This window comes from Hordeum vulgare, chromosome 2H, assembly GCF_904849725.1.
Source record: "Hordeum vulgare subsp. vulgare chromosome 2H, MorexV3_pseudomolecules_assembly, whole genome shotgun sequence".
NCBI classification, from domain to species: domain Eukaryota; kingdom Viridiplantae; phylum Streptophyta; class Magnoliopsida; order Poales; family Poaceae; genus Hordeum; species Hordeum vulgare.
The window spans coordinates 59793017-59803222 of NC_058519.1; the positions used below are offsets into that span (position 1 = coordinate 59793017).

The 10206-nt window shown below is 43.4% G+C and overlaps 1 protein-coding gene and 1 pseudogene across 1 annotated transcript; one reads left to right on the forward strand and one right to left on the reverse strand.

Annotated features, from left to right (window-relative positions):
• The first annotated feature begins 494 nt into the window (after positions 1-494).
• Positions 495-6001, forward strand: LOC123425452 (annotated as a pseudogene).
• Positions 6002-7576: 1575 nt separating this feature from the next.
• Positions 7577-9889, reverse strand: LOC123425453. Its single transcript, XM_045109158.1, has 6 exons — positions 9719-9889; positions 9231-9576; positions 8405-8630; positions 8131-8308; positions 7894-7992; positions 7577-7645 (listed from the first exon to the last, which is right to left on the reverse strand). Exons 1-6 carry the CDS (start codon positions 9887-9889, stop codon positions 7577-7579), a joined length of 1089 nt encoding a protein of 362 aa, XP_044965093.1.
• Between the last annotated feature and the right edge of the window lie 317 nt (positions 9890-10206).

A 10206-nucleotide genomic window follows, 5' to 3' on the forward strand; every position in this document is an offset into this window, starting at 1 on the left:
AGTGAATACACGATAATGCACACATTGATCATCAGGATAGCATGATGGTGTAGGATGTTTGTAAGGCTTTTCCTAACATGTTGGAGGTGTAAAGAAGCAGTTGCTACCCCCATGTGTCGACGTCTAGGGGGGTAGACGGCCCGGGGCCATTTCTGAGATTTTTGTACAAAATAAAATAAAATAAAATGTAACTACTGTAAAAATTGTATAGAATTGTGCATGTGATACTGTTTTCATCATGTGAGTGTGTAAAAAACATGGGGTGCTGTCTTGACTGTCGAAAAATGAAGGTGCTCCGAGACGGAGCCTGCAAGGCTAGTCTGAGAGACCTGTTTTAGAGAAGTGGAATTTTCGACCAACTCCGAACGATCTCATATTTTGGTAGGCCATTGGTGTTGATATTTTAGGTGTGCATGCCAAGTTTGAACGAGTTTCGACAAAGTTGGCAAGATTTGTCACGTTCGGGACTTTTTCGGGCATTTTAGACGGAAAAAATGAAGAAAATGGATAATCATTGCAAACATATTGAAATTTGGCATGCGTGGACGGGCCGGCGGCGGGGTGATCCGCGACGACGTGGTGGTCCGGAACGGGGCGGTGTCGTCGTCGGCGATGTGGAGAAGGTGCGGCGGGGGCTGGTCGTCACGGACGGCGGCGGCGGCGAGGTCAACCGCGGGCGACGTGAATTAGGTCAAGCGACGGGCTGGCCCAGCATGAACGACGAGTCAACCGGGGTCGGGGGCGTGGGGTGCGACGTGACGAGGCGACGGTTTTTCACGTCAGCAGTGCCGACGTGGCGAGGCGGGGCGGGGAGGGCCGACGTGGCGACGTACGTATATACTGTACGCGAATACGTTTGAAGGAAATGACCTTTCTATCCTTGTACGTTTTGTGGGAGGTGTACCGAAGCGGGGCTCGTAAGTAGCACAGAGATAACCTACTCCCTATGTACCTAAGTATTTGTAGTTAAGAAAAACTAGTCTAATTCTTTTTAACTATAAATGTCAATTGTGAATTTTGAGTTTGCTGCGGTAACTATAAATTTTGAGAGAGAGAGAGAGGGAGGGAGGGAGGGGGGGGGGAGGGGGAGGGGGAGGGAGGGAGGGGGGGGAGGGGGAGAGAGAGAGAACTTGATCTGAAGTATGTTTGTAATAATCTCCGGCCGGTTTGTGTGTTTCTCCCTCGATCTTCTTAATTCGACGACAAATACTAGCATGAGCAATACTACACATACATAATTTTACATGGATTTTACAAACAGGTGAATTTTGATTAAAGATTAAGGGGGTGAAGGGTCCACCCCTTTAAAAACCAGGGGATGGTTAGTTAAAAAAAATCTTTATCAGCGTGTAACTTTTTGTATGTCTGGCATTTTTGTACTAGCATGCAGGAGCTGTTTGACAGTTGCGCGTTGTTGCGTGCATCGTTACTTTTGCATGTAGATGTGGTTAGTTTCTTCTGTACTACTTCCTTCCTTCTTAAATATAAATCTTTTTAAAAAAATCACTAGATTCAAATGAGTTAATCTATATAACAAAGAATTGGGGTGACTGCCTAGAACTCATACATAGAGTATACATTTAGGAGGCAAAAAAGAAAAAACTGACCCAAAAACCAAACGAATTCACAAATTGAATTACGTTTAAAAAAATTCATCCAGCTGACCTTTTTGTGTGACGTCTTTGTCTTAGGCGTCACACTATATTGTATGACGTCCGACAACATGTTGTGTGACGCCTGAGACCTAGTGTGGCGCTTAAGCATAAGCGCCACACTACACTATGTGGCGCCTAAGACAAAGGCGTCACACAATGTAGTGTGACGCCTCACTGTCGGGCGCCACACAAAAGGGTCAACTGGATGAATTTTTTCCAAACGTAGTTCAGTTTGTAAAATATTTTGGCTCCTGAATCAAATTTCTCAATTTTACCTATTTAAGAGTGCCTTCAGATTGTCCCATCAATGCATCAGATTGTTAACACATGCGGAACATGCATCTGTTGGCTATTTGAAGCTTCAGAACGTGGAGCTCGTTCAAAGTGGAGATCGCTGGTTTTTCACCGGCGCCGGCGTTACGGTGTTGGGTGGTGAACTCGGTGTTGCGTCTGCTGCCGTCGCTTCCATGAGAGTTGACGATGTAATGAAAATGGCGAGCAGGTCTGCGGGCATCTCCATGTGGCCGTCCCATAGAATTTTCTTCCATTGATGATGATTATATACTGAACTCCGCCCTAGAGTTTTTTTCTATGAATATGTGTTCTATGACCCCACATACACATGCATATTACTCTCTCTGTTCATAAATACTTTCTCTATATCATAATATTTATTGTTGAGGAGAACTAGATTGTACCATAATATTTGTTGTTGAGAAGAACTAGATTGTACCATAATATATGGGAGACGCTACGCGTCCACCGGCGGATACGTAAGAAATATCCACCACCGTTATAGCCGTCCGATGTAAGCGATGTCGTCCGTCCGATTCGATATCTTCCGACATCATAGAACCTGAAACTGCTGCTCAGTTTCAGAAACTAACAGGCTGCTGCGGTTCCGACAGACTGTGCGCCACGCAGCCACCGCGGCGCCGCCCGCAGCCACCGCCTCCAACCACCGCGGCGCCGCCCCGGTAGCCACCGCCTTCAACCACCGCGGCGCTGCCCCGCAAGGCCCCGACAAACCTACGCCGCCCGCAACCTGCCTGAACTCCATGGCGCACCACATCGCGCGCCAGATGGTCGGATCGGACGCCAACCTAGCTGACCGAGCACGACCATCTTTCTCAGCTCCAAGCGCCTTCGGGGAGCTTCCGCCGCGAGCTGGATCTTCAAGTTGGTTCACAAATCCTTCGGTGGTGTTTCCTGAACCCACATCGAGCAGATCCCGTCAACAAAATTCGGTGAGACACCCAGTTTCTGAAACTGTAGCTTTGATCCAAAGTGAAAGAATGAACACCTGTGTGTTTCTGAACCTGTTCCCGAACCTGCCTAGTTTCTGAACATGTTCCTGAACCTGCCTAGTTTCTGAACTTGCTTAGTTTCTGAACCTGTTCCTGAATTTTTTTTCTAGTGAAAGAATGAGCATGTTTCTAAACTTAGTTGCAGAAACAACTGCCTAGTTTCTGAAATTAGTTGGAATAACAGAACAATGAACCTGTTCCTCTCAAAAAACAGAGCAAAAATGAGCCTCTATGGCTTCTGAAACAATTGTCTAGTTTCACAAACATAACCTGAAAAAATTGCCTGTTTATTTGCCCCTCTGCTCCCAATTTCAGTTACTATTGATTTTTGATTTTGTTCCAACTATCATATGTGATTTTTGAAGTATGATGTGACTGTTGCACAATAATTGTGTTGCAGGAAAATGTAACTGAAGGTGAAGGAAGCTATGTCGAAGATTCAGAAGGTTTGTTGTTTGCTGAAGATGCAAGCCAATATGATTCAGATGATGGAGATGTTTCTTCGCAGCCGCTGCCGCCCTATGTTGGGATGGTGTTTGACACAGTTGACGATGCTCGCAAATTCTACAATGACTATGCCTTCAAGTTGGGGTTTGGAACGCATATATCTACTTCAAAATTCACGCAGAATAGAGGTCAAAAGAAAGAGGATGCAACCCTCATAAAAAGGGTCTTTGGATGTGTGCACGCTAGAAAGCCCGTTAAAACGGAAACCAACAGCAGTTCAGAGAGCATTGCAACTGGAACCAGCAACTCTAGTAGGCAGCCTAGTGAGGGGATGGATGTCACAAGAAAACCTCAAAAAAACAGAATGCTCCGTCATGATTGTAAGGCACATATGATCGTTGGGCTAAGGGAGGGGAGATGGACAGTGACTTGTTTTGTTGCGGAGCATACACATCCGATGATGGATCAGCCGGAGCGTGTTAGGTACTACCGCTCGCACCGCAGCATACCCAGCGAGGATTACCAACTGTTGTTGACGCTACATGATGTGAACCTCTCCAATTCAGAATGCATGAGCGTCCTTGGCAGGATCCATGGAGGTGACACTAGGATACTCCCATATGTGAAAAGAGATGTTACAAATGAACGTGCAAAGCTCCGCAAAGGGTTAACATTTCGAGACATGGATATGACAGTGAAGTATTTTGAGAGGAGGAAGGGTGAGAATCCAGAGTTTTTCTTTGCGAAACAGCAAGATCCTACAACAAACTCAGTGACTGCATTGTTTTGGGTTGATGGGAGAACAAGGGCGTTGTACCCGAAATACAACGATTGTGTATTCTTCGATACAACATTCTGCACAAACAGATACAACATGCCATTTGCTCCTATAGTTGGTGTAAACAACCACCTCCAGACAATTGCACTAGGATGTGCCATGTTACCGGATGAAACTATTGACACATTTAAGTGGGTTTTCCAGCAGTGAATGGTTGCGATGGATAACGAGCATCCTACCAACATCATGACTGACCAGGACCAAGCGATGGCAACAGCCATTGATCAAGTGTTCCCGAACACTTGCCATAGGTGTTGCAAGTTTCATGTGCTTAGCAATGCACGGTCCAAGTTGGGAAGGCTATTGAGCAGAGATGGGGCTTTTTGCAGATGTGTTTTACACTTGTATCAACCAATCCGAAACCGTGGAGGAATTTGAGGAAATATGGCAGCACATGTTGCATTGTTTTGAAGTTGCAGAAAACAGACACCTCAAAAATATGTGGCGAACAAGGTGCACGTGGGCTCCAGCATATTTCAAGGACAAATTCTTCCCGTTCACGAGCACAACACGCAGGTCTGAGGGTCTCAACTCATATTTTAAGACCCTGATTCGACCAACTGATTCCATTTGGAGATTTGTGCAGCAATATGAAATGTGTCAAGAAACTATGCTTGATCGTGAGGACAATGCTGGATTCACTGGTGAAACAACAGCTCCGCCTCTATACTCTCGGTAGGCACACTTTTGAGCTTTGCCCAAAATTCAAAAACAAAATAAAAATGTTGTTGTTGACCTATTTCTTTTTATGTTCTTGCAGCTACAACATCGAGCGCCAAGCTGCTGCGTACTACACCCGCACTGTCTTCGGTAAGTTTCAGAAACAGGTGACAGCATCTACTGGCTTCATTGTCAACCAAGACACTGACTACCAAGGGCAAGGCGTCGTGTTTGAGCTGAAAGCAACATCCTATGAGAACCCGAAGCTGTATTCTGTGCATGCTGTGAAGGATGAAGGGTTGTTTGAGTGCAGCTGCCACTACTTTGAGATGAATGGGCTGATTTGTGCACACATAATAAGGGCGATGGTTCATCTCAATGTGCAAGCAATTCCACAACAATACTTATTGGAGAGGTGGTCCGAAGCAGCCACTACAAACATGGGTAGGACTGGCAGGTTGCTGGACTTTGGGCACCGCTCGACAAACACACTGAAATACAACTCCTTGTGTCGAAGGTTGACATGGCTTGCCTCTAATGCATGTTGCAATGATGATGCCTATAGAATATTGGATGATGCAATTAAAGCCCTTGAGCATGCCATAGCAGCGGCCAAGAGAGGAGCCACTCCTGATCAACAAGCCACGCAACATAGTGAACCTCCAACACCACCCACTGCGACAACGGTAACAGTGAATGGTGACATGCCACAACGAAAACGCTCCGATATGCTGCAAAACCCAGCTCGTGTGCCTAAGAAAGGCCGACCAATTGACAGAGAGAAGAGAAAGAAGACCCTTGTAGAGCAGCGAGATGATGAACAAAAAAAGAAGATGAAACAACAAGGGAAAAAAGCAACAACATCGGACAAGACAACAACTCAAAAAAGGACTGTTCGCTGCAAGCACTGCAATGAATTGGGACACAATATTCAGACATGTGGCACCCTAAAAGCTGCGATGGAGGCGGCAGCAGCGCCCTCAAAATGCAAATTCTGCTCTGGGGTTGGACATGCAGTCCCAGAATGTCAATACTTGAGAGTTGTGATGGCAAATGATCAAAGAGTTGCCCAAATGACGCAACTGAACCTGTAGGGAAAAGATAGACAGAAACAGGGAGGCGACAAAACAACAGACACAATTTTTGTTTTATTTTCATCATGGTAAATGTAAAAAAAATGTGCTTGCTCTCAGTGTTTGGAAAACAGAGGCTGATACTTGTTGCAGAATCTTTTTCTTATCTATTTTTTGCAATAAAATACTATTTTAAATTTCTGCAACAAAAGTTTGTAATACACTATTTTCTGCAATGAAGGTCATGTTTTGTAGAAAAAATGTTGTTGCAGAAATGTTTTGTGAACTTGAGTTACAGTAGAAATCCTGTTTCAGAAATGTGTGTAATTTTTTTTGTAACAAAATGCTTTGTTGTAGAAAAATTGCCTGTTTAGTTGTCCCCATGCTCCCAAAGTATGGCGTGCATATGTTGCAGAATGCATCCATTAAAAAAAGATTACCACTGTACCAAAAATGTTACATGAAAAAACACATTATAGAAACATGAAAAAATGCTTTTGAAACACACCATCAGGATCAGGTAACTGCCCATTTGTATTTGTATTTTGTCATGTTCACACATCAGGGATCAGGTAACTGCAAAATTATATTTCTCATGCTCGAAAAAGATGGCATGCCCCAGCTACATATGATCAATGACAAAAAAGATCAGGTAATGTCTCTGTAACACATCAGGATCAGGATGAGGTAACTAGAGAACTCAGTTGCAAAAACACATGTCGCGCACACATGCACTAAAAAAAAGAAGAAGCCTAAAACTGCTAGCTAGGTATTGTTGCGGTCGTCTTTTCACTTGAAACTATGACTTCTTCAGCAACTTTTCGAGCTCCTCCTCCGAGCTGAGGGTGTTTTGCGGATGTTTGAAAAGCTTTGCTGCGATGTACTTGCGGAAGTTGAGCAACGAGGTTGTGTCCTGATCATACACGGCAACAAAAGAAAAAAAACATGTTTAGATACTACTAGCAACAAAAAGGGAAAAGCTAGTGTGTCCGGAAAAGAGATTCCGTAACACAGATTCCACACAAAAAATGAGTAGAAAAAAAAAGAGGAAAAGCAAAAAGTCATACTGTATTGAATGGCTTTAACCCCCTTGCAGTTAAGTTCTCCATGTACAGAATAGCAAACAAGCCACAATCAAATCTGCCAGTAAAAAAAAGGTTGGAGAAAAATGAGATCACATATATGAAATAAAAAGTTGCCAGAAAAATAATGTATAGTTGCGGAAAACAGTACGTTGTTGACTGATGTGGGTAGCCTGATGGACTGAAGCGCTCAAACATGTCAAGATTGTGCTTCCAAGGGTTTCTTCCTCTCACCAGAGTTTTGAAGTTCTCTATCTGCAAAAATGTAAGACTGGTTGCTTCCGAGACATTGAGTTGAAAAAAAAAAGCATGGTGAAAAAAGAAGAAAAACAAAATGCTACACCATACCAGATTGGAACAAGGCTTCTCGAGGATGCTGAGATAATCAGAGTCTCTAATGTTGGAGTCGAACACATTGAACTGTTTATGGATCAAGTTTAGAACAACGACCGCCCAATGGTCTTGTTTCACAATGGTGAAGAACAACTGCAAAAATATGAAGAAGGAAAAAGGGTCACGATGGTTGGATGGTGGCGTGGATGGTTGTTTCTGAACATAGTTGCAGAAACAATTGCCTTAGTTTCTGAAATAGTTGCAGAACAATGAACTTAGTTTCTGAACTTATTTGGCAAAGCAGAACAAATGAACTTGTTCCTCTCAAAAACAAAGCAAAGGTAGAAAAATAACTGTTGTAACAGATGGAAGAAACTGCAAAGCAATTCCTCTCTCACAAAGAAGAATGCTATAATGATATAAGGGCATAGTTGCATAACAAGGTAGAAAAAAATTATTGCAATTGTAGACAGAACTTTGATGAACAAAAAGCCTTACTTGATCAGCTTTGGCAATGTCGTTCTTCTCACAGGCCCTTTTCAAATATTTCGTGCAGGAATTTGTATTGAATGAACTTGGGTCCACACAGAGTTTTGACTGCATATATAAGCAAAAAAGTTGCAACAAAAAAGAAAGGTGAAAAAAAGGGAATGTGGCTGTCTTCTAAAACCGACTATGTTGCGTTTCGAAATCACAAGTGACAACAACAGGGGAAAAACATGATAGTTAACTCACCGCAACATTTGGTGAGAATGCAAACTTCCTTGGCTTGCTTGAACTGTACATGTGCTCAATGTTGAAACTTTCAATATAGAGTGACATCACCTCATTGTTCACATGAGCCCGCTTTTTGAGCCCGTTGCTGAAATGTTTGAATGAAATATCGAAACCACCTATCCTTATGAACGAAGGGCTAATTTGTTACAAGAGATGACAGAAACTTGGTTAGAAGTTGTGTGCTAATTTGTTACAGCACACAAAAAGCGCAAAAAAGCGTGAAAAAACTTACAGTGGCTCGCCTCGGGGTGGGTCCTTTATCTTATAATTGGTACAACAGTACCTCTGGTATATCGCATCATCCATTGCATCAATTTTTTTCTTCTTCATTTTTGGCAACTTTGCTGCGGTTGTTTCGGTCGGTGCAGCTTTCTTAAGTGTAGGATGCTTCTGATCATGGCCTTGCCCGCTGCTGACTCCAACCTGTGCCTCCTCTATTGTATCATCAATACATGCTTCTGCCCCAAAAAAATGAAAAAAGACAGCGGATGAGTAAGAGTTTTGAATCATGTGCTAAGTTTCAAAAAACAAAAAGAAAGGATGATATGTTGCGTAAACAAAAAATCACGGGAACGACTTATATAAACCTGCAGGGCCTGTTGATATTGGCGGGAACATCGCGAGTGGAGTGACATCATAAACAGGACCGGGTGAAGCAGCGGCAACAAAAAGGTTATCAAACAAAGGGATCCTCACTCAAATCTCCATGAAAGACTCGATATCAACAGCAGGCGATCGTGGAGGTGATTCAACTTGTGGCACATCCTGAAACAGCAAGGCATCGGGGCTTCCAGGTTCAAACAATCCAAATGAAGGCCCGTCTTCGAGAGTTGTTTCTCCTGGTCTCCTAATCAGATTCACGCGACTGCATATATCTTCTCCCTTTGCATTGTTGCGATCATCTCCAATGTTGTTCTCACTCTCACTCTTATGGTTTTTTTTGTCAGCATTTCTTTTCCCAACTACAACTCCTGGATCAACACTCTTTGTGTTGTCCGGCTGAGAGGCTTGCTGCATAGACGAGGCAATGACGGTGGATTGAGCAGTTGATGTATTACCTTGTTCCAAGTTGTTAGGCTGCTTGGGCTGCTGTGGAGATGAAATTGTGACAGATGCATTGACAGTTCCTGTATTAGTATCCCGTTTCTTCTGCTGTTGCGGAGACGAGTCATTAGCAGTTGCTTTGCACATGCCAGGAGCGGGAGCTGCTGCTGCATGAAAAGTGACATCATGTTTCGCTTCGTCACTCCTAAATCCAGCTTTGGATGCTTCAGACAACATCAGGCCCATTCTTTTGAGGTAGATTCCCTCCAACAAACTCCCAAATGAGCTCAATGCACCTTTAAGTTCTGCAGCATGGATGTCTTTATGCTTGTTGAATATAGCACACATGTGTGGGGGCAGCTGGAATGCATAAAAAACAAAAACCCAAGAACGGGGGAACGACATTAGCCTCAAAGTTTCATATTTTCTGTCAACCAAACAAGATATTATGCGGGGAAAAACAGAGAGTTGCAGAAAAGAAGAAATGCAAAATATGGCTCACCTCTAATTCGTCAAATGCTGGTAGAGGGTGCAGCCAGTCCTCCAAAGAACCACACACATCATCACCACCCTCCGTGTTTTTCGGAGGTGGCTCATGCACATTCCGTGTTGTTCCATCCACTTTGTTTGTAGCACCTTCTGTTGGTTGTTGGACGCCATCAGCACCAACCATATCGGGAATCTCTGTTGCGAACATACTAGCTTTGTTGGGTAACTTGGCAAGCTGCTCTATGTATGACAGAAACTTGGTTGTTGCGTAAGGTGAAGTGGAGCTGAACTGCAAATCCAAAAAAGTAAATATATTGAAAAACACTTGAAAAAAATGTGATAAAAAAGAATACAGATTTGCATTGAAGGTATTGTTTGAACAGTTTGAAAAAAAAGAATACTTACAGGGCGCTTCCTGAAACCATCTTCAATGGTATCAACTGCAATAACAGCGGTGAAATCCAACTCCTTCACAAAACAAGCCCGTGGCAGAGAATAATC